Source organism: Lampris incognitus, chromosome 6 (genome assembly GCF_029633865.1).
Source record: "Lampris incognitus isolate fLamInc1 chromosome 6, fLamInc1.hap2, whole genome shotgun sequence".
Classification (NCBI taxonomy): Eukaryota; Metazoa; Chordata; class Actinopteri; order Lampriformes; family Lampridae; genus Lampris; species Lampris incognitus.
In genome coordinates this window covers 15,706,313-15,730,709 of record NC_079216.1, presented here as the reverse complement: position 1 = coordinate 15,730,709, position 24,397 = coordinate 15,706,313, and the positions used below count along the sequence as shown (strand labels likewise).

Here is a 24,397-nt window from a genome sequence, read left to right as displayed (position 1 = left end):
CAGAATGGGGAAGAAAGGTGATTTAAGTGACTTTGAACGTGGCATGGTTGTTGGTGCCAGACGTGCTGGTCTGAGTATTTCAGAAACTGCTGATCTACTGGGATTTACACGCACAACCATCTCTAGGGTTTACAGAGAATGGTCCGAAAAAGAGAAAATATCCAGTGAGCGGCAGTTCTGTGGGCGAAAATGCCTTGTTGATGCCAGAGGTCAGAGGAGAATGGCCAGACTGGTTCGAGCTGACGGAAAGGCAACAGTAACTCAAATAACCACTCATTACAACCGAGGTATGCAGAAGAGCATCTCTGAACACACAACACGTCGAACCTTGAGGCAGATGGGCTACAGCAGCAGAAGACCACACCGGGTGCCACTCCTGTCAGCTAAGAACAGGAAACTGAGGCTACAATTCGCACAGGCTCACCAAAATTGGACAATAGAAGGTTGGAAAAACGTTGCCTGGTCTGATGAGTCTCGATTTCTGCTGCGACATTCGGATGGTAGGGTCAGAATTTGGCGTCAACAACATGAAAGCATGGATCCATCCTGCCTTGTATCAACGGTTCAGGCTGGTGGTGGTGGTGTAATGGTGTGGGGGATATTTTCTTGGCACACTTTGGGCCCCTTAGTACCAATTGAGCATCGTGTCAACGCCACAGCCTTCCTGAGTATTGTTGCTGACCATGTCCATCCCTTTATGACCACAGTGTTCCCATCTTCTGATGGCTACTTCCAGCAGAATAACGCACCATGTCATAAAGCTCGAATCATCTCAGACTGGTTTCTTGAACATGACAATGAGTTCACTGTACTCAAATGGCCTCCACAGTCACCAGATCTCAATCCAATAGAGCACCTTTGGGATGTGGTGGACCGGGAGATTCGCATCATGGATGTGCAGCCGACAAATCTGCAGCAACTGCGTGATGCTATCATGTCAATATGGACCAAACTCTCTGAGGAATGTTTCCAGTACCTTGTTGAATCTATGCCACGAAGGATTAAGGCAGTTCTGAAGGCAAAAGGGGGTCCAACCCGGTACTAGCAAGGTGTACCTAATAAAGTGGCCAGTGAGTGTATATATATATAGATAGATAGATAGATAGATAGATAGATAGATAGATAGATAGATAGATAGATAGATAGATAGATAGATAGATAGATAGATAGATAGATAGATAGATAGATATTCCACTCCTCGTTAGTTGAGCACTTCTATCAACATCATTGACGGTTTCGGAAAAAAATGCTATATATATATATATATATATATATATATATATATATATATATGCATGTGTGTGTGTTTGTACCTTTCATCATGCCGTTATCATATTCATATCTCCTTCACAAATCATTTTCCTTCTGTGACGGTGCTTTCATTATTGTCCACATTGTCATCTTCATCATCGTCATCATCATCTTTGTGATGTGTACCATGTCCGCCTGGTGGGCCATCTCCATTCTGTGGTTAACTCCACCCAGCCAAAGCTGGCTATCATACATGTGAGTACTACGTGTGTGTGTGTGTGTGTGTGTGTGTGTGTGTGTGTGAGAGAGAGCGATTCTTTAAGTGTGGCTTGAGAATCAGTGCTGGCTTTTATTAGTTAAGTGAGTTTACATGCATGAGGCAGGAATGTGAGGCGCTAGGTGAACAGAACTTGCATCAGAGAAATGGGGGCAGAACAGCAGTGTGAGTATCATCTTGGTAGGCAAGGGAGACGAAACCGCAGTAGGGAATAATCAGCATCTTATATACAGTGTCCGTACAGCAGATAAACAGTCGGTAGAAGTCTGTAGGTGGTGTTATCTAACATGCTCAAAATAGACAGAAAAAAAAACTGAGCATCATGGGTCTCTAATGCAGTATGCACAGTATTTGTGTGACTATCACACAAGTAAAAAAAAAACGTACCAACAGAAAGAACTATGTGCAGATTATGAGATTGTGTGTGTGTGTGTGTGTGTGTGTGTGTGTGTGTGTGGTGACTCTGACAACTGTTGGCTGGTCTCTCCTCAGCCCACAAGCAGAAGAAGGTAGAGGCCCTGCAGCCTTGTGACACAGCCTACCCCGGCTTCATGTACGACTACTCCATCAGAGAAACCAACAGCCTCATCAAATGTGGACGCTGTCAGAAGTAGGATACTCCTGGAACACACATGAGCACACACATGCGCATGCACACACTTATACGTATTCTTGCACATGCATACATAAACACAGTGATTAAAAATATATAGAAAACACCCATAAAGATTAATGCACCCAGTAAATACACATGCATTTACTTTAGAGAAATTAAGACACCTACAAAGACACAATTAAAGATCACACTAAGCACATTTGCAGTAATGGCGCCATCTACTGGCTGAAATTCTGAATGACTGCTTGCAATAATTATAAAAATACTTCTTTAATATGTTTTGTGTATCCCTGAAGACCTCATCTCAATAGGTCAGAGTTTATATAAACGACATGTTGAGTTAATGAGCAGTAATTAACTCATGATCGTTCATTAAATGTCTCCCTAATGAACAGTTAGTTGTGTTTTGCAGGATGTTTGTCGTGCAGCAGCTCCCAGAGTCGAACCTGGTGATGGTGGTGACCCAGGCAGACTGCGACTGCTCGCGGCAGTACGGCCCCATTCTCCTCGATCCCAAAGAAATCAAATATATCCTTCTGGCTGACTTGTAGTTAAAGTGTGCCTATGAGGGTTTGCTCCTGCAGGGCTCTGGTTGCTTGCTGGCACAGGGCCAGGGGAGGTGCGAGCGTAGGATGAAAGGCACTTCCCTCCGGCGCAAGGTGCATTTTTCCCCATCTGCATCCATTTGCCAATTTCGTGGCTCAAAAGCAACCCCGCCTGCCCCGACATAGGTGTGGTGGTGCAGCTGGGGTTGTTATTGCCGATCAGCTGGCGTAGTACAAGTTTGTTGGCAATTGCACTTACACCTCCGTCGGCTCAGACCACACCCAAGCACAGACGCAGGTGCACTGAAGCTAATTTTGGACAGTAGTCTAGCCAAGGATGCATGGGAACATGTACCCAAATGTGTTTTAATCAATGTTTTAATGAAATCATCAAACCAATAGCAACAACTAACTGAATGCGACATAACGAATAAGCTAATCTGTAAAAAATGTTGATATGTGGCTGTTGGATTTAATGTGAATCAAAAACAGTTTGCACTCATCTTGACGTGCAGAAAATTCCACCTGGCTTAACCACGTGAACGTCTTGCTGGTCTAGACGGATGTTTCCACTACTGCAAAGTGTCTATACTGGAGCCTGGAATCTGGTCCAGTTCCCACAGAATTGGTGTGTGAAGGAATTCAATTTCACTATCGATCCTGTGGGCAAAACGGGAAGGGAGATTTTTTTCCCACTGTGTCACGGGATCGGGACAGAAGTGAAAATCGGCTCCCATGTCAGACTCTGAACTGTTGTGTCCATGGTCAGTCTCTGTAGGCTTGTGCACAGAATGAGAGCACTGAATGCAGTTTGTAAGACAGGCTGTGAAACCCTGAGCCTCTTGCATGCTACTTCACATTAGGTATATTTTGTTTGTCACAGTCTAATAAGGGACAGAGTATATAACTGGTGGAAGACTGCAGTATAGGGAAAGACTTTACCGCCGATGGATTTCATCGATGGATTTCCAACTTAGTTTAGGAGTAATGCAGACTTGTTCTAATGGGCGTCCTTCTTCATCATGGAAATGACAATACTGTGCTCCACAGCACATTTAAAGGGTATGGGAGGAGCTGATTTGATTAGCTAAATCGAAGCCCGCCCCAAATCCATCTGCGTGTAATGTATTCATCCTAATCCAACCCCTTTATCAACCGTGCCACGCTTGAGTCTCTGGTCACCGAATTACCAAAATATATTGGACGCGGGTTTGAGTTTGTGCCCAGTTTCATAAAAGCATAGCCCACAATCTGAGCCATACATATTTGTTAGTTTCCCATTTGGTTGTCTGTGTCTCATAATAAGATCAGAGTCATTGTTCTGGATTGTAAAATAGCTCCTCCGCTATAGCTCAGACCCATCCTACCTTTCCTAAACACTTGGGTTCATCCACACCTCCCCCAAGGATGCAAAATGCAACCATGCAAAAACCCAGGTTGCAAAATAAATAGAGTTAGCAGCCAGTCTTTGCATGGCTATGCAGCATAGCTACAGAGATAGCGGCCTGTAAGAGAGCTACAGTGTAGTACAGTATGGTAGTGGGAGGTATATTAGGACTCTGTCTAAATAACTAATACATCTTTAACTAGAGGTACACTCCTCTCTCAAACCGGTAGACTTGCTGTTGACAGTGTTATCAGAGCTACAATGGGCCAGCTGCGAGACTAGCTGACAGTCTAGCGTTGCGTTTCTTAACATATGTGAACATAACGCCACCGTCAAGTGCAACAGGATGAAGTCCCAGAAGGTCCGCCGGCGTCCAGAGTCCTGCCACGCCTACCATCCCAAGGTCCGCCTCCTGTTCCGGAACCCTGAGTACCTCTGAGTTAGCGCTGAGCTCCTGGGATGCTCCAGCTGGTCTTTACTAAGCCTGGTCCTATCTGCTAAGTTGGTCTTTGTTCAGACCAGCCTTAAGAGTGGACTTTAACGTCGGTTGCACCAACCCAACTTAAACCTAGTCTTAACTACGCCCGGTCATGCGAATGCCCACGCGAGGATACATTGTTAGCAATCTCCCGCTGTCTGGTTAATTTGTAGCTAATCATTATATGCGGCAGTGTTATAGAGAATCCAAAAAAAGTCAATTTCACGGACACTGAGATAAGGAAATGAATAGAGCTGTACAGCCAGCAGGAGAAAACGCTGCCTGCCAAGCCGTCCATGTAATAATAGATAAGAAGCAGCAGTCGGCCTGGAGACGGATAACGCAGGCCATAAATGATTGTTCAGTGGTTGTTTATTTAGTTTGTGAGTTTAATAATTAATTATAATAATGAATTATAGCTCTCCTGTCTGAAAGCCCGCTTGTTGTAAAGTCATTAAACGAGACGCGCCATTGTTGTTACAGTGTTGACCAGTGTTACAAGCTGTGTTGTTTTAAGGCGTTACTATAGAAACGGCCTAGATTCTGATGTCACGCCTGCTCCTGGCCAGCCGGTTTACGCCCGGTTTTAGCGAGAAGGAGGCTTAAGCCTAGATGGTACAACCGGCCCAACTACTGGGTCGGACCTAGAATGGCACGTTACGGCCAACTAAAGACCAGGCCTAAGCCCTGTTGGTGCAACCGGCCCCAGGATAGACTGACATATACGGAGGGATGCTCATGCATCACTGGGGATTCACACAGACGAAAAACAAAAAACAGGCAATTGGTGTGAAATTGTTAGGATTAAGGACATAATGGAGGATTAAGGACATACGTAACCCTCCTGATCACAATTTATTCAAATTCTAGTTTTGGTTTTTTTTTTATTGTCAGTAGCTCAGTAGCTAACCCAACTTTTGAGGTTTAACAGAGAATCTTTATAATATAAATGTGTTATATACACTACCGTTCAAAAGTTTGGGATCACCCAAACAATTTTGTGTTTTCCATGAAAAGTCACACTTATTCACCACCATATGTTGTGAAATGAATAGAAAATAGAGTCAAGACATTGACAAGGTTAGAAATAATGATTTGTATTTGAAATAAGATTTTTTTTACATCAAACTTTGCTTTCGTTAAAGAATCCTCCATTTGCAGCAATTACAGCATTGCAGACCTTTGGCATTCTAGCTGTTAATTTGTTGAGGTAATCTGGAGAAATTGCACCCCACGCTTCCAGAAGCAGCTCCCACAAGTTGGATTGGTTGGATGGGCACTTCTTTGAGCAGATTGAGTTTCTGGAGCATCACATTTGTGGGGTCAATTAAACGCTCAAAATGGCCAGAAAAAGAGAACTTTCATCTGAAACTCGACAGTCTATTCTTGTTCTTAGAAATGAAGGCTATTCCATGCGAGAAATTGCTAAGAAATTGAAGATTTCCTACACCGGTGTGTACTACTCCCTTCAGAGGACAGCACAAACAGGCTCTAACCAGAGTAGAAAAAGAAGTGGGAGGCCGCGTTGCACAACTGAGCAAGAAGATAAGTACATTAGAGTCTCTAGTTTGAGAAACAGACGCCTCACAGGTCCCCAACTGGCATCTTCATTAAATAGTACCTGTTAGAGCCTGTTTGTGCTGTCCTCTGAAGGGAGTAGTACACACCGGTGTAGGAAATCTTCAATTTCTTAGCAATTTCTCGCATGGAATAGCCTTCATTTCTAAGAACAAGAATAGACTGTCGAGTTTCAGATGAAAGTTCTCTTTTTCTGGCCATTTTGAGCGTTTAATTGACCCCACAAATGTGATGCTCCAGAAACTCAATCTGCTCAAAGAAGTGCCCATCCAAACAATCCAACTTGTGGGAGCTGCTTCTGGAAGCGTGGGGTGCAATTTCTCCAGATTACCTCAACAAATTAACAGCTAGAATGCCAAAGGTCTGCAATGCTGTAATTGCTGCAAATGGAGGATTCTTTGACGAAAGCAAAGTTTGATGTAAAAAAAATCTTATTTCAAATACAAATCATTATTTCTAACCTTGTCAATGTCTTGACTCTATTTTCTATTCATTTCACAACATATGGTGGTGAATAAGTGTGACTTTTCATGGAAAACACGAAATTGTTTGGGTGATCCCAAACTTTTGAACGGTAGTGTAGATAAACACTAAGGTCCTAAATTACACATTATAAGGAGAACCATTAAAGGGAAGCAATCATGACTGTCAGCATTACCTGTATATGTGTGTGTGTATATATATATATATATATATATATATATATATATATATATATATATATATATACACACACACACACACCTGCGGCACGGTGGCCCAGTGATTAGCGCTGTCGCCTCACAACAAGAAGGTCCTGGGTTCGAACCCCGGGGTTTTCCAACCTTGGGGGTCATCCCAGGTTGTCATCTGTGTGGAGTTTGCATGTTCTCCCCGTGTCTGCGGTGGGTTTTCTCCAGGTGCTCCGGTTTCCTCCCACCATCAAAAACACACGCATGTTAGGGTTAATATTCCTGTCTGTGCCCCTGAGCAAGGCAATGGAAAGAAGAACTGGAGTTGGTCCCCGGGTGCTGCACGGCGGCTGCCCACTGCTCCTAGCTACACAGCTAGTATGGGTTAAATGCAGAGCATGAATTTCCCCACAAGGATTATTATAATATATGTACAAAAAAAAATTTTGTGGACATATGCGCTCCATTAGCAGCCACAGTACTGAGCAGTCCTCTGTGCATCGCTGAAAGTTCGCCAAAGTTGCGTTCGTCGGTGACATCACAGGCACAAACAAAAATGTGAATATCAGTGTTAGACACAGCTGTATAATGTAGCGACATCATTCACATTGTCTTATGCAATGCAGCCTATCAGCCAACAAGGAATTAAGTTTTCACATTTTTGTATCGTCCACCAGTGAGATCACCAGCTGACACAGTTTTGGCAGTGTTTCAGAGACATACAGCAGACTGCACAGAGAGCCAGCTAGCCAGCTAGATAGATAGATAGATAGATAGATAGATAGATAGATAGATAGATAGATAGATAGATAGATAGATAGATAGATAGATAGATAGATAGATAGATAGATAGATAGATAGATAGATAGATAGATAGATAGATAGATAGATGATAGTTTCTTATAGCAGGTCACAATTTATGATCTAACTTTAAAGTTTACACAAGTAAGCAGTCTCCAGCAGATAAATACTACCCATCATGACATATCTGGTTTTCCTGATGTCAGTTCACCAACTACAGGCTTTAAATGACCTTTTAGACTAGCTCTACATCACTGTCCAGTGTAAGACCGTGACCAAATTATATATTATATATTTTCACATTAACTCATGCTTTACTGACCACAGGAGGATGCCAAGGAGTGTGGGGGAGCGTCGGCCATTTCTGTGTCGCTGCATCTCGTCTCGGCCTCCCTGGCCTTCTGCTTGATACTCCACCGATGGGCATAAACCGCTCTTCGCCTGCCACGTCTCACCTGCAGTATACCTTGAATGGAAGCAGCTGGACTCAGATGGCCGTCTTCCAAACAGGAAATCAGAAAAACGATTGGTTTGCCAAAGTGGCGTGTCCTCTGGCCAAGTGAGATTCGCAGTCCCACAATTTCTTGTCTTTGTTTCTGCTGACCAGAGTTGCCACTCCTGTTGGGTATTGCCTTGGATCCAGCGACGAAGGGCTACTTATTAAAGACTTCCCCACACTGGGGTAAACGACGAGGGGATATACTTCTTCAAACTGGCTCAGGAACCAGGATGAGAGGCTGGGACACAGAGAAACTGACCTGCCAATGGTTTTCCTCTGCTGGACAGCTTTTCACACTGCAGCCCAACCAGCAGCAGCTATGCATGGAGAATTGTTGCCATACCAGAACAGCAATCTAGCATCTTTCTAGCTTTTGATACAAAGAAATACTAACATGTAGTGTTTTGTATTAGAAATTACTCAAAAGGACAATTAGCATTTTGGATTTAAGGCCATCGTTCCCAAAATGTCAATGATCTGCGGCATAAGACTTCCATGTTCAGTCATTTCAGTGTAGAAATAGAGTAACTTTTTGTGGGTAACCATCATTTAAAGTGAATGTATGGCTTTCTCATTTTAATTCAACAACCCCTGACAAAGACTGTAGTGAATCGCCTAGTGATAAAGGTTTCGGTCTGCCATGTTTTCTTTAGTACCAGAGTTTTAACTGCCAAGCAGCATCACCTCTTTCACCACATTGAGCTAAACATCTGAAAACAGTTGCACCATGTCACTGTGTTATACTCTGTGTATACCTGGGTGTATACCAGTGTGTATACCATAGATGCTACAGAAGGATGCCTTAGGTGATCCTGGGAAAATAGAAAGTGATCCTAATGCATTGTGGGATTTTATGCATCAGTGTTTTAGACCAGTGGTGATTCCACATTGGAAACAGGTTGTTAAAAAAACCCAAACTACATGAAATGCTGTAATGAGTGTTTTGATTTAGACTCGACCCAGCCATTATCAGCCCAATAAAACAACTTTTAATGTTGGACTGCTGTGCCAAAATGTTCCCAGAATATTCACTCCAAAGTATATAAATATCCCGAAGAGGTCGTTATGCTCGTGATTAAGTGGATTAATGGATTTTCATCCGGAAAACTTACTTTTCCAGGTTTGTCATTTCTTATATATATATATATATATACACATATATTATGAGGACAACTTGACAACCCTTTGATACTGTACTACCACAGTGTGGCAAGAACATTCCTGCAGTCTATAAGGTGAGCATAATCCTTGCATGACATTAATACACAAAACACACATTTATAGTAAACATGCCTTCACTCAATAGAAGTTCATTCATATTTATGCCCTCAGACCTTAAATCAGAGGTCTCAACATCATCCTCAAGGCACAAAGTCTTTCTAAACTGTCAATGAAAAATGAGTGATAAACTCTTGATGACAGGCATGTTGGCAGAAAAACAGCACAACCCAGCCAGCACTCAGCAGCAGTCATACAATTCAAAATCATCTAAGATGACGACAAAGCATAGAAAAATTAATACGGTGGAGGTGTGCACGAGTATATACACCAACAACATGAAAAACAAAGATTCTGTTCTACACAGATGTTATCTGTAATTCCTCCAATAAGGTGATTTACCAGTTGTCTTGAGACACAAGCAGAATATTTTCTAGTTCATAGAAAAGAGGTTTCCAGTGTCCTTAAGTGGAACTACCAGAATGACTGGAGGGATTTAATTATGCTTAATGGGCTCTTAATTATCCTGTAAATACCCAAATACAATATGAGAATCATGTATATTGGCCATGTAGGTTTGCACTACATGGAATGTGACTCCAGTTTCGTGACTCTCTCAGTGTACTTAACATAGAATAGCAACACTATAACACAACAATCTTCAGATATATACACAAGGATTGACTATATACAGGTGAAGTAAGAGGTGATAAAGTGCAGTGGTACAGAGAATACACTCACTGGCCACTTTATTAGGTACACCTTGCTAGTACCGGGTTGGACCCCCTTTTGCCTTCAGAACTGCCTTAATCCTTCGTGGCATAGATTCAGCAAGGTACTGGAAACATTCCTCAGAGAGTTTGGTCCATATTGACATGATAGCATCACGCAGTTGCTGCAGATTTGTCAGCTGCACATCCATGATGCGAATCTCCCGGTCCACCACATCCCAAAGGTGCTCTATTGGATTGAGATCTGGTGACTGTGGAGGCCATTTGAGTACAGTGAACTCATTGTCATGTTCAAGAAACCAGTCTGAGATGATTCGAGCTTTATGACATGGCACGTTATCCTGCTGGAAGTAGCCATCAGAAGATGGGAACACTGTGGTCATAAAGGGATGGACATGGTCAGCAACAATACTCAGGTAGGCTGTGGCGTTGACACGATGCTCAATTGGTACTAAGGGGCCCAAAGTGTGCCAAGAAAATATCCCCCACACCATTACACCACCACCACCAGCCTGAACCGTTGATACAAGGCAGGATGGATCCGTGCTTTCATGTTGTTGACGCCAAATTCTGACCCTACCATCCGAATGTCGCAGCAGAAATCGAGACTCATCAGACCAGGCAACGTTTTTCCAATCTTCTATTGTCCAATTTTGGTGAGCCTGTGCGAATTGTAGCCTCAGTTTCCTGTTCTTAGCTGACAGGAGTGGCACCCGGTGTGGTCTTCTGCTGCTGTAGCCCATCTGCCTCAAGGTTCGACGTGTTGTGCGTTCAGAGATGCTCTTCTGCATACCTTGGTTGTAATGAGTGGTTATTTGAGTTACTGTTGCCTTTCTATCAGCTCGAACCAGTCTGGCCATTCTCCTCTGACCTCTGGCATCAACAAGGCATTTTCGCCCGCAGAACTGCCGCTCACTGGATATTTTCTCTTTTTCGGACCATTCTCTGTAAACCCTAGAGATGGTTGTGCGTGAAAATCCCAGTAGATCAGCAGTTTCTGAAATACTCAGACCAGCCCGTCTGGCACCAACAACCATGCCACGTTCAAAGTCACTTAAATCACCTTTCTTCCCCATTCTGATGCTCGGTTTGAACTGCAGGAGATCGTCTTGACCATGTCTACATGCCTAAATGCATTGAGTTGCTGCCATGTGATTGGCTGATTAGAAATTTGCGTTAACGAGCAGTTGGACAGGTGTGCCTAATAAAGTGGCCAGTGAGTGTATATCAGTGATGCTGAAATAGATGTTAGCAGGTTACTTACATACATGCTTGAGGTAGACGGTCATGACAGAGTGTACCAGTATACGTACAATGTACTGTACAGTATATACAACATGGTTGGATTTATTGACAGTGTTAAGTGTTCATTTGAATGACAGCCCGCGGAAAGAAACTTTTTACATCTGGTTGTTTTGGGGTACAGTGCTCTGTAGCGCCTATGAGAGGGGAGGAGTTGGAACAGGTTGTGACCAGGGTGTGATGGGTCTGCAGTAATGGTGCCTGCCTGTTTCCTGAGTCTGAAGGTGTATAAGTCCTGAATGGAGAGCTGGTTGGCAACAAGGATTTTCTCTGCAGACCTAACTGTCCATTGTAGTCTGTCCCTGTCCTGTCTGGTGGCCGAACCAAACCAGACAGTGATGGATGTGCAGAGGACAGACTGGATTATTGCAGTGTAGAACTGAATCGGCAGTTCCTGAGGCAGGTCGAAGTTCCTGAGCTGGCAGAGAAAGTACATCCTGTTGGACCTTTTTAATGATTGTGTCTATGTTAGATACCCACCTTAGTTCCTGGGAGATTGTGGAACCCAGAAATCTGTAGGTTTTCACCGTAAACACCGTGCTGTTGAGTATGGTTGGGGGGGGCAGTGTTGGGGTACTCCTCCTGAAGTCCACTGTCATTTCCACTGTTTTGAGCGTGTTCAGCTCCAGGTTGTTATGGCTGCACCAAAGAGCCAGCTGATCAACCTCCCATCTCTATGCAAACTCGTCCTTATCTCGAATAAGGCCAATGATGGTTCTGTCATCTGCAAACATCAGGAGTTTTACAGACAGGTCACCTGAGGTGCAGCCATTTGTGTAGACGGAGAAGAACAGAGGGGAGAGCACACATCCCTGGGGGGCGCCAGTACTGATTGTCCAGGAGCTGGATGGGATTTTCCCCAGCCTCACCAGCTGCCTTCTGTCTGTCAGGGAGTTTTTAATCCACTGGCAGATGGGGGCTGGTACAGTGTGCCAGGTGAGTTTGGAGTGGAGGATATCTGGGACGATGGTGTTGAACGCTGAGCTGAAGTCCACAACAGGACCCTTGCGTATGTCCCTGGAGAGTCGAGGTGTTGGAAGATGTAGTGCAATCTCATGTTGACTGCATCATCCACTGACCTGTTTGCTTGGTAGGCAAACTGCAGGGGGTCAAGCAGGAGGCCTGTGAGTTCCTTCAGGTGGGCCAGCACCAGTCTCTCGAAGGATTTCATGACGACAGACATTAGGGCAAGGGGCCTGTAGTCATTTAATCCTGTGATACGGGGTTTCTTGGGGACCGAGATGATAGTGGAGCTCTTGAAGCAGGAGGGAACTTCACACAGCTCCAGTGATCTGTTGAAGATCAGTGTGAAAATGGGGGCCAGTTGGTCAGCAGAGACTTTTAGATAGGAGGGTGACACGCCATCCAGGCCTGGTGCCTTCCTGGTCGTGGTGCATGTCCTCAACATAGATCCTGAGTGCGGGTGGGGGTTCGGTGGGGAGGGGGGAGTGGCTGACAGGGAGTCCAGTTGGTCATGTGTTGTGGCTGGAGAGGGTGAGGGGTGTGAAAGCTTGCTTCTCAAACCTGCAGTAAAGCCCATTTAGATCGTCAGCCGGTTGATGGTTCCCTGCAGTGTGGGGGGATGGTCTCCTGTAGTTGGTAATGTCTTTCAAACCGCTCCAGACTGATGATGGGTCGTTGGCAGAAAATCTGTTTTTCAGCTTTTCAGAACCTTTGTGCCCCTCCGAACTCCTTTGTGAGTGTATTTCTGGCTTTGTTGTACCGGATCCTATCTCCACCCCTGTAGGCTTCCTCTTTGGCCCTACAAAGCTGCCTGGGTTTTGTTGTGAACCGGGGCTTATTGTTGTTGAAGGTACAGAAGGTTTAGGTGGGTACACACATGTCCTCACTAAAGCTGATGTGTAAGAAACATGTGGCTGAATGTGACAAACAATAAAAACAGATTGCTGTTTGATGCTAGGTTAGCTGCAAAGCTGCCGGCTCAGCAAGTGGAAGAACGAGAGCTACACAAAAAGGAAATAAAACTTTTCAAAGCATGTTAAAAAAAATGGTGGAAACATGTATCTTTAAATACTTGGCAGTCTGGGGTTTCCCTAAAGCTATATAGCTTTTTTCTATTTGACTCTGTGTGTGTGTGTGTGTGTGTGTGTGTGTGTGTGTGTGTGTGTGTGTGTGTGTGTGTGTGTGTGTGTGTGTGTGTGTGTGTGTATGTCAGAAAGGGATAGACAGACAGACAGATAATATTCACCTGTGAATTTCTAAAGAATATCTGTAACAATTCCTTCATTTGCAATGAATGACTCCATGCGGCGACATGCTGGCACAGTGGTTAGCGCTGTCGCCTCACAGCACGCAGGTCCTGGGTTCGAACTCCGGGGTTGTCCACCCTTGGGGGTCATCCCAGGTCATCCTCTGTGTGGAGTTTGCATGTTCCCCCCATGTCTGCAGTGGGTTTTCTCCGGGTGCTCCGGTTTCCCCCAGCATCAAAAAGACATGCATGTTAGGGTTAATACTCCTGTCTGTGCCCCTGAGCAAGGCATGGCGAGACGAACTGGAGTTGGTCCCCAGGTGCTGCACGGCAGCTGCCCACTGCCCCTAGCTACACAGCTAGGATGGGTTAAATGCAGAGCGTAATTTTCCTACGGGGATCATTAAAGTATAGCAAACTAAAAATAAATAAATAAATAAATAGATGCCACATACCTGAATCCCAACTTCTGCTCTCTGTCTTCGTTTTCTTCATTTTAGCAGCACCGGGGGAATACTTCTGTTTTGGAGGCACCACCATGTTTAAACATTTTTTTTTTTAAACGGTTAAGACAATGGATGGGTGGATGGATTTTCGCAGCATCCCTCCACTGATACGATCTATCTACTGAGGGGGCCCCTTGTACTGGGTCAGAGCCATTGATTGGCTTTATGTCTCCCAGCAACTTTACTTAAAAATAAAGGAAAGAAAAGAAAAAAAGGATTCTCTGGGCCTTACGCAAGTGTACTCAGCATATCGGCCTGCCTATGCTCAAAATAAGCTGTTTGCATAAGTTGGCACACCCCATACTAATACGTTGTTGAATTACCTTTTGATTTTATTACAGCACTCCGTCTTTTTGGGTAAGAGTCTTATCAGCTTGGCACATCTTGACTTGGCAATGCTTCCCCAATCTTCCTTGCACAGGCCTCTTCAGGCCACCCCACAGATGTTCTATTGGGTTCAGGTCTGGGGTCTGGCTGGACCATTCCAAAACGCCGTTCCTTTGTTGATTTGGATGTATGCTTTGGGTCGTTGTCATGTTGAAAAGTGAAATTCCTCTTCATCTTCAGCTTTCTAACAGACGCCTGACAGTTTTGCACCAAAATCAACTGGTATTTGGAGCTATTCATGATTCCCCCCACCGTGAATAAAGCCCCAGTTCAGGCTGAAGGAAAGCAGCCCCAAAGCCTGATGCTGCCACCACCATGCTTCACTGTGGGCACGGTGTTCTTCTGGTGATGTGCTGTGTGGTTTTTGTGCCAAATATACCTTTTGGGAATTACGGCCAAAAAGTTAAACCTTGATCTCATCAGACACAACACGTTTTTCCACGTGGTTTCCGGAGACTGGATGTCTCTTTTGGAAACATTTAGCCGGGCTTGTGTGTGTGTCTCTGTGTGTCTCTGTGTGTGTGTGTGTGTGTGTGTGTGTGTGTGTGTGTGTGTGTGTGTGTGTGTGTGTGTGTGTGTGTGTGTGTGTGTGTGTGTTGTTTTGTTTTGTTTTTTGTGTGTGTGTGTGAAAAGGCCTCCTTCCGTCTTGCCACCCTACCCCATAGCCCAGATATATGAAGAATATGGGAGATTGTCTCGTAGGGAACAACCAGGACTTGCCAGAAATTCCTGCAGCTCCTTTAATGTTTCCGCAGGCCTCTTGGCAGCCCCCCTGACCAGTTTTCTCCTCATCTTCTCAGCCATTTTGGAGGAGGGATGTCCTGCTCTTGGTAATGTCACTGTTGTGCCATATTTTCTGTACTTTTTGATAATTGTCTTCACTGTGTTCCATGGTATATCTTATGTCTTGGAAATTCTCTTGTACCCCTCTCCTGATCAATACCTTTCAGCAATGAGATCCCGTTCATGCGTTGTAAGCTCTTTGTGGACCACGGCTTTTGCGGTTGGATGCAACCAAGAAGATGTCAGGAAAATCCTACAGGAACAGCTGAACTTTATTTGGGATTAATCAGAGTCACTTTAATTAATGGCAGGCATGAACTAGCTACTATTTAACATGAGTTTAATGTGACTGGTTAATTCTGAACACAGCCACATCCCTAATTATAAAAGGGTGTGCACACCTATGCAAACAGGTTATTGTAAGTTTTGTATTTTTTCCCTTTTTCCTAAAATGTTTCAGTTTGTTATTCAGTCTATTTCTGTAGGTTGCAATTTCCCTTTCTTTCTTTTTTTTTGGGGGGGGGGTTCTCCCCTTTTTTTCTCCCCAATTGTACTTGGCCACTCTTCCGAGCCATCTCAGTCTCTGCTCCACCCCCTCTGCCGATCTGGGGAGGGCTGCAGACTACCACGTGCCTCCTCCGATACATGTGGAGTCACCAGCCTCATCTTTTCACCTGACAGTGAGGAGTTTCACCAGGGGGACGTAGCGTGTGGGAGGATCACGCTATTCCTTGTCTTTTTCGAGTATCTGCTTTTGATAAGGGGGTCTTCTATACTGTCATGAACAACACGAGACAACACACCACATTCAAGGTACCACAAGTCCACAACTTTAACTTTTCTTGTAGCCTTGGCCAACCTCGCAGCTTCTTATATGGTGCTCATAGAGTGCAAACACTAAATGCACTTACTGTCTCTAAACTCATGGCTCTATCACAGGAAGCTAGAACACCACTCACTTTCGAACAAACTCTGGTCCTCACTGCCAAACTTTGTAATGCCTATTTGTTGTGTTTGTAAACCGTTAACAGGTATACTATACAAACATGTAATTTGATACCAGTTCAAACCACTAAAATTCGTATTAAGAGTGAAACAAGACAATATGTGTTGACATGCTGTATGCACGTTTCTCCTCTACGCCGCCAGTGTCCATTTATTTCCCGAGGAGGGCGGTAGCGAAGCTTAATGCGTCGAGTAGGTCTCATATTTGACGCGAAGAAGACAGGCTCAGTTACGCATGCGCGGCTGCTTCAATTTGTACAGCGGGAAATGCTTAATGGCCTTTGATTTGTTGATTGTTAATTTTACCCTGTTTACGACTATCTAGAAAATTAATGTCGTCTTATGAAATGTGGGATCCAGTGGACTGGATGCGCTTCATCCAAACATCTTCAGTCCGTTTAGCTAACAAAGGTTGACGTGGGCGTGATGCGGAGAGCAGCCTTGGACGCAAAGCTTTGCCAGCCGCTGGTATTCTTTGACTTGGAGACAACGGGGCTCGGTAAGAAATGACGTGATATGTGATGCTTAAATTTGTAGCTAATGACTCAGTGGTGTTATTTCAATGATTCATATATTTAGTAACTGTTGTCTATTGCAATTGCCATTGGATGGGTGTTGTGGTACGGATGTTGCTGGTAGTGTTAGATGAACCCTCTACTACATGTCTGCTACTGGGCTCTGACCTTGACCAGTGGGTTGTACTTGGAATAAACTTGTTTATGGGCTGAAAACACTTATCTGCTTAAGGTTTGCTACGGTATTTATTGGCAGTGAAATAGCGGAGTGGACTCTTCACTAAATCGGTGTGTGCTAAACTAAGTGATGTGTTGTAAAAGCAGAGCTCTACAATATGAAAATATAAGTGCTTATCATGCTAACCCATTGGTTGGACAATCACAAATGTCTTCTCATGACAAAATGACAGTCTTCCTCAATCTTTTGTATTACAGAAATACTAAGGGATGTTGTGTTGCTGTGAAGCCCACTGAGGCAAATGTCTCATTAGTTATAATGGGCTATACAAATAAAATTGACTTGACTTAACTGTTCATTTGTTTGTGTCATTCTGTCAGGTCCAAGTTGTGAAATCGTTCAGCTGGCGGCAGTGAGCCGGGGTCACTCCCTCAACCTATACACCGTTCCTCAGTGTCAAATGCAACTCCGAGCTGCCAGAATGACCGGCTTCAGGATCCTTGGGCGCAGGCTGTACCTCCATCGCCAGCCCGTCCTCACCAACTCCCTCCGGGAAATCCTAGTGTCCTTCATGGCTTTCCTCCGCATGCTTGGACGGCCTCTCCTTATAGGTCATAACATCACCCGCTTCGATTGTCCAGTTTTGGTCAGAGCACTGAACAAGCTGGATCTCCTAGCTGAGTTTCAGTCAGCCATCTCAGGCTGCTTGGACACCCTACCACTAACCCGTGAAATGTTGAAAGACTGCAGCGTCCAGAGTTTTAGACAAGAAAACCTGGTGAACGCGATATTAGGTGTGAAATACAAAGCCCACAATGCTTTAGAGGACGTGCGAGCTTTGCAGATGCTCTATAGTGTGCTTCAGCCTACATCAGAGCTGGTCTGTAGATTTACCTTTTGTTTTGGATAACACACAAGTAATAAACCCTTCTCACAGCCCACAGCTGCCGAAGCTATATTGCCTTGTATGTTACCAGGCCAAAGCTCTCTGTGGGAGCACTTCAGACTGCCAGTAAAGACCACAGAACACAGAGAAGATCAGTGATGGATTTGTGATACCTAATGAGCAGGGGTGGTATCGTTCACTATTATAGAGCTGCACTTTAACGACAAAATTCCCCATATGCATGCAAACATGGCAGTATTTTATGGCGACACATACCTTACCTGCACATGTTATTAATTTATTTCATTAACAGGGCAAGTTGACTATGAATTGTATTTATGAATTTATACTATTAATTTTTTTACAGGAACAGCTAAGGAAAATTGTTATGGTCATTATTGATAATTTATTCCTGTGCTGTTACCCTCCGAGCTGTTTTAGAGGAATAGTAAGGTTTGAGGTTCAGTGCTTTGCTCACTGGCAATGGTACTTCACACCGAGGCAGGGAAGAGAGTCCTTAGTTCAGGTTTCTCACCTAGATTCTCCCAGCCAATCCAACAATTCCAGTTGGCATCCTTGGTCGAATACACGTGACCAAAATACACTCAAAATGCTGGCTAGATGTAAGTACCCCCACCCCACCTCAATCCTGGTCTTTAGAATCTGATGGGGCAGGGGTCCGATGTCTTTAATGCTCTCTGAGCATGTGTGCGAGGATCTCATTCGTATTGGTTGGATATTGTAACACACCTGGCTGCTTTTCACTGTTTATTGCAGCAGAAACAAATCTCTTTTTTTGCATACTCAAGGATGGAAATTCTGCCTATAGTGGGCAGATTGTAAAACATTTCTCCTAATTCACACATGGCCCATTAACTATGTACAACACACCAAGATAAACATTTAATTCCCACAAATACTAGCAATATTGGAATATTACAATCCACTGAGAATGTCAACTGTGAAAATCCTCACGTAGAAGTAAAAAAAAAAGTGATGCAAACACTGCGGTAAAATAACTTCTATACAAATGACGATTATCAGTTGATTTATAAACACAGTATCTAACAAAGTAATCAGTGCATTCTAATTGTATGTATTATCATGTAGCCAGAAGGTAGACATGTGTCTAGCTCTGCTCTTACCAGACAGGAGACTTGTGTCCTCACCAAGGACTGTAGTATCAGGCTGACTCCTCAAGAATTTCTGTTTATGTACATTTTGTATTGGAAGCCCTTCATCTTTTGACAGTGTGTAAAATGGAACTATTATATTTTTACTACATGTGATTTGTGAGTGTTTTGTAGATTTGAACTACTACTACTAAAAACACTTCAGATATTAAAATGTTGATAAGTCATGACACCTAAAGATAAATAAAAATGAATCTTTAAAAGAATCTGGCAGTTTAGTGCGTGTCCGTTCAATCCGGTGTATAAATCATTTTGATTTTTCAGGTCATTACTTTTCACCAGGCGTTGTTGGTACATTCATCATCATCATCATCATCAGTCCTGTAACCTATGGAGGTCGTAGGAGCACAGCTAATGCCTCAAGTCTCCTCCACTGTTCCCTATCCATCGCAGCTCTCCCCTCCTCCACTATGCTCATCTGTAGCCATTCTCCGATGTGGTTTACCCAGGTTTTTCTCGGTCTCCCTCTCTTCCTAGTCCCTCCTACCAGGCCTTGCAGGATGTCCTTTGCAAGCGTCCTTTCCGTTTAGCAAACGTGCCCAAACCAGTTTAATTTCCTTTTTAAAATGTGTTTTCCTACCATTGTCAGTAAACCATCATGGTGACCAATAGCTTCCTTAACCTGTTCAGTAGTTCATTACCAGGTGTGTATCTGGTGCCTGCATGTTTTCTGAAGACGTCGTGTCCATGTGTTTGGCCCGTTTCTATTGGCCGATTTCTCAACGGGAGCCTTACAGTACAAAGTGAGGTTGGAGTCGGCGTAGTAGCAGAACAGGGCTTTATTCATCTAGTTTCACATACAGACGCTCTCAGCAGACACATGCTACAGTAGAATATTCATAGATGCTAAACCATGCCCTCATCGCAGACCTCAACACTGGACAAAATCATCGCCCCCGTAGAGAAAGTTAAATTGCGGTACCTTTTTCGATTTGTGTGCGAATCGAAGCCCCAACAGATAATTGAATTTCTGAAAAATAAAAACAAACTTCAGTGCAAACAGTCTCAATAGCGTTAAACTACTACAGTGACTAAACAACAAAATCAGTAACAAACATGTTAACTGGTTAAACTGACTTCCACTTTAAATGACACCATCTGAAAAAGAGGACTTTTATAAAGTGAACGACTGACATTACAAGTTTTCTGAAGGACAAGATAATGCGGGTCATTAACTGACAAACACTGTCTAATTATTCAACTTTTTTAGCAACAACAGACTAAAATACTCTCAGTACGAGACAGGATCACAGATGAAGAAACCAGCACTAGCAAAACCCTCCCATGGCCACCGTCAGTAGTCTTCACTACTGACCGGGAGTCAATTCACAGTTACTAAATTCAGATTCAAACCAAAAGAAAAGCTGCTCTTTGGAGGCAGGTTGGCTGGTAGGTTGATATAGCAGTCGGTATCAAATGTTTTATTGCAGGCAGAAAATCTGAACCTTTATAAGCAAAATATCCAAAGGAGTTGAATCAAGTGCAACTGGACTTGGTATATATCCGTGAAGACGTTTCGCCTCTCATCCAAGAGGCTTCCTCAGTTCGTGCCTCAGTTCGTGACTGACCAAGCCCGACTAGCTTGGTCTAGTCAGAAAGGCACAAACTGATGAAGCCTCTTGGATGAGAGGCGAAACGTCTTCACGGATATATACCAAGTCCAGTTGCACTTGATTCAACTCCTTTGGATAACCATGACCTGGATGAATGAGAACATTCACAGACATTTATAAGCAAAAGTTTTTTTTTCAGCTTTTGAAATTGGAAGAACATCCACTTTTATTCAAAACGGTGGAGTTTGATCCGATGCTCAAGTGGCATTTGAAAAAAAAAAACAGACCATACGTTGCACCATATCAAAACCATACAGGAATACATAACATTGGCTGTTGATGGTCAGTACAAACAGCGTTAAATACAAGTGTTTCATTCGAGGCTGCAGAGAGTCCAGAGGAATCTCTTAATAATACAGTTTTTTCCCCCATCAGTACTGTAAATCACACGGGATGCAGCGTTTGGACCATAAAACACATAATACTCGTGTGTCCTGACTTGAGTTGTACCCTGTAATGATGCTCCAAACAGCAGTAAGTTCCTTTTCATTACAAACTGATTATGATTTGTCAAAAAACCTCCTCCATCTGACACTGTAACCCACATGAAGGAGAAAACGGCTTCACACACAGAAAAAACGTATGTCGCGACCTCATCTCTTACGGCAAGCAGGGAGGGAGGCGATTAGGCGACCCCTCTTTCTCCCTCATTCTGCAACACTAACATATTTACACCAGTTTTCAGAAGTTCTGAGACAGTATGCGTGTGTTGGTAACCACTGAATAAAAGTAGTAGTACCCTCGCTGTGAGTGTTGGGTATTGCAGCAACACCAAATCGCAGCAAACTCCCCCGACTGACATCTCCAGTATTAGTTCTACATCTCCGACATGCACAGGCGTTTCAAATTTACGACCCACATTCTTGGTCTCTGGTGGGGATGCAAATAAAGACTTTGAGGGGCGGGGGGTGGGGGGGTTACTTGTTCAGTCAAAATATAAATGAATCTGCAGATGGTTCCAGCTGGACGGTTAAAGCCTAGTTCTGAGTGTAATACCAAACGTCACGTCCTCAGCAAGGACGAGGTGGTTGTGATGAACAGTGAACGGAGGGATACTGCACCAGTGTAAACATATTCCTCCTGTTTCCGTTAGAAGAAAAACAACAAAACAGCTGAGATGTGGATTGTGTGTGTTTGTAGAACTGTGGGACCTTCATCTCAAGAGGTACTACATAAGTTAAAGGAGGATTAAAAGCAATCAAAAACGCAGCAGCATTCGGACACTTGGGTACTCACACCAGGGACCAACACCACTGGCATGGGGGGTGGGGGGGGTGCAGACCACCTTCAAATAACACTATTAACCTAAATCCCTGTTTCAACACCCACCTCTGACAGCCTGGAGCTGGTGTGCTGAAAACCAGACGCCTTCTAGACGACAGGTGGCACAAGCTCTCAAACACAGCCCCAGATGGGCGATTACAGGAGGCAGCAGGCTCGATACATGCTCATGCCCGACGGGGAGGTGATATGCAGGGAGACGCTCTCATTGGCCGAAACGAACAGGACGGTGCCGCTACGCAGGGGGATGTCAGACAGGGCGGAAGCCGCAGTAGCCGTGGCGTCGCCCTCGATGACCAGAAGTATGCTGGCGCAATCGATTGGGGCCAAGGTGTACTGCTTGACCGAGGCCGGCACCTAGAGCGGAGCAAGGAGAGGGAGAACTTTATTCATTTATTCATCGATTAATTCACTTACTCCTTCATTGCCGAGCATGCGTCCCCTTTTTCGGTAAGACCCGGTCTGTGCAAGCACCAGACTGACCCTTGGATCCTCTGTTAGGGATGGGGCGTTTGTTAATGCCTTGATCAAGGTAGGGACACAAGAGTTGTTCATTCATTTCTGCCCAGAGTTTTCAAGCCGTGCTGCTGATGTGGACGTGGGACTAAACGTTCTCTAACCTCAACGTGTAATCAAACCCTACATTTTTAGCTGCGGACATGCCTAAATGCCTTCCACCTGATGAAACCCATCAATCTACTACTACTACTACTTTCGGCTGCTCCCGTTAGGGGTCGCCACAGCGGATCATCCGTTTCCATCTCTTCCTGTCCTCTGCATCTTCCTCTGTCACACCAGCCACCTGCATGTCCTCCCTCACCACATCCACAAACCTCCTCTTTGGCCTTCCTCTTTTCCTCTTCCCTGGCAGCTCCATATTCTCCCAATGTACCCAGCATCTCTCTTAAAACTCAGGGGAAGCACACACAATGACAGGGACAGGTTAAACATGTCAGTAAAAACCCGAGACAGTTGGGTGTAACTCGCCTTGAGGACATGGGCAGGGGGGCCGTCTGGGCCAGCAGCTTTGCGAGCCTCAACCCTTCTAAAGTTTTACTCACATCAGCCTCTGTCACCAGTAGATGGACTTCATCGGGTGGGGACTGTGCTGCTGTCACTGGGTCCAAGTTGTGAGCTTCAAAGCGGGCATAAAAGTTGTTAAGCTCATCCGGGAGAGAGGCAGAGGTGTTGATAGCCACACTGGGTCTAGATTTATAGCCTCCTCCACATACACCGTGAGTCTCGGCCACTGTAGTCATTTTCCAGTGTGTCCCTATATTGTCTTTTAGCAGCTTTGATGGCTCTCCTTAACTCATACCTGGATTTTTTGCAGCATTCCTTGTCCCCCGATTTAAAAGCAGCGGTACGCTCCCTCAACCTCAGGAGAATGTTGCTGTTAATCCAGAGCTTCTGGTTGGGATAGGCGCAAATAGACCGTACTGGGATACAGTCATCCACACAGAATCTAACATAGCCAGTGACCAATTCAGCATACTCATCCAAACTCGAGGCTGAATCCTTAAAGACTGACCAGTCTGTTGATCCCAAACGTCCCTGCAGTTTGGATTGGCGTTCTGTAGTTCAGCACTGTACTGTCCTCACGGTGGGCTGCACACACCTCACTTTCTGCTTGTAGGCAGGAAGCAAGAGCGCTGACAGATGGTGGGATTTCCCAAAATGAGGTCGTGGGACAGACCTGTAAGCGGCCTTTACCGCGGAGTAACAGTGGTTAATGATCTTATTGCCTCTGGTTGGGCAGGTGACATGTTGGCAAAATTTTGGTGGCCCGGATTTCAGGGTTACGGTGGTTAAAATCCCCCGCCACCAGTGAAATGGCCTCAGGCTGCAAGCTCTCCTGCCTGCTAATGGCTCCATACAGTTCGTCCACCGCCGCTGTGGCAGTAGCTTGTGGCGGTATGTAGACAGCAGTTAACAACATGCAGGGGAATTTGCTAGGGCGATAAAATGGTCTGCCCCTTGTTGTTAGTTGTTCCAACACTGGCAAAGAGGACTGTGAGACTATTTCCATGTCAGTGCATCATGAATTGTTAACAAAGAAGCATACACCACCTCCCTTTACTTTTCCAGTAGTCGCCATGGAACGGTCCATGTAGTGCACAGAAAAACCCTCTGGTTGTGTAGCCCTATCAGGCGTACCAGGGCCCAGCACAGTCTCTCGAGCAGAACACACAACAGTCCTTATCCCTTTGAGAGCTTATTCGGCAATGAAGTTTGTCCTGCTTGTTGTCGAGGGACTGGAAATTAGACAGCAGTATGCTGGGAATCGGGGCAGGGTAGGATGCCATCGTAGCCTCAGCAGGGTACCGCCTCTCGCTTCCGGCAGTGCTGTCTGCGGTCATTACTCCATGGTGGTACCTGTCTGTTGTAGGTAATGTCTCTCGGCAAGTCCCGCAGCTTCCAGCTGTTGGGAACGTCTAATCTTGTGTCCAGTAAAGTCTGGCGAGCACAAGTAATTGTGCAAGACAC

The 24,397-nt window shown here is 44.6% G+C and overlaps 3 protein-coding genes across 3 annotated transcripts in view; 2 read left to right on the top strand and 1 right to left on the bottom strand.

Annotated features, from left to right (window-relative positions):
• LOC130114462 (voltage-dependent calcium channel subunit alpha-2/delta-4-like) overlaps positions 1-8,033 on the top strand; it is a 113,865-nt gene extending 105,832 nt beyond the window's left edge. Inside the window, exons 36-40 of the mRNA XM_056282343.1 lie at positions 1,486-1,506; positions 2,021-2,138; positions 2,557-2,672; positions 4,397-4,479; positions 7,932-8,033. Of these exons, the coding sequence (XP_056138318.1) occupies positions 1,486-1,506; positions 2,021-2,138; positions 2,557-2,672; positions 4,397-4,479; positions 7,932-8,033 (440 nt within the window). The remainder of the gene's footprint in view (positions 1-1,485; positions 1,507-2,020; positions 2,139-2,556; positions 2,673-4,396; positions 4,480-7,931) is intronic.
• Positions 8,034-16,519: 8,486 nt separating this feature from the next.
• On the top strand, positions 16,520-17,900 carry plex9.2 (PML-like exon 9.2). Its single transcript, XM_056281187.1, has 2 exons — positions 16,520-16,743; positions 17,318-17,900. The coding sequence occupies exons 1-2, from the start codon at positions 16,671-16,673 to the stop codon at positions 17,845-17,847; spliced, it is 603 nt and encodes a 200-aa protein (XP_056137162.1). The 5' UTR covers positions 16,520-16,670; the 3' UTR covers positions 17,848-17,900.
• Positions 17,901-19,706: 1,806 nt separating this feature from the next.
• mpi (mannose phosphate isomerase) overlaps positions 19,707-24,397 on the bottom strand; it is a 15,232-nt gene continuing 10,541 nt past the window's right edge. The window contains exons 8-9 of the mRNA XM_056282112.1: positions 21,959-22,267; positions 19,707-19,986 (exon numbers count right to left, since the gene is read on the bottom strand). Of these exons, the coding sequence (XP_056138087.1) occupies positions 22,049-22,267 (219 nt within the window). The 3' untranslated portion in view covers positions 19,707-19,986; positions 21,959-22,048. The remainder of the gene's footprint in view (positions 19,987-21,958; positions 22,268-24,397) is intronic.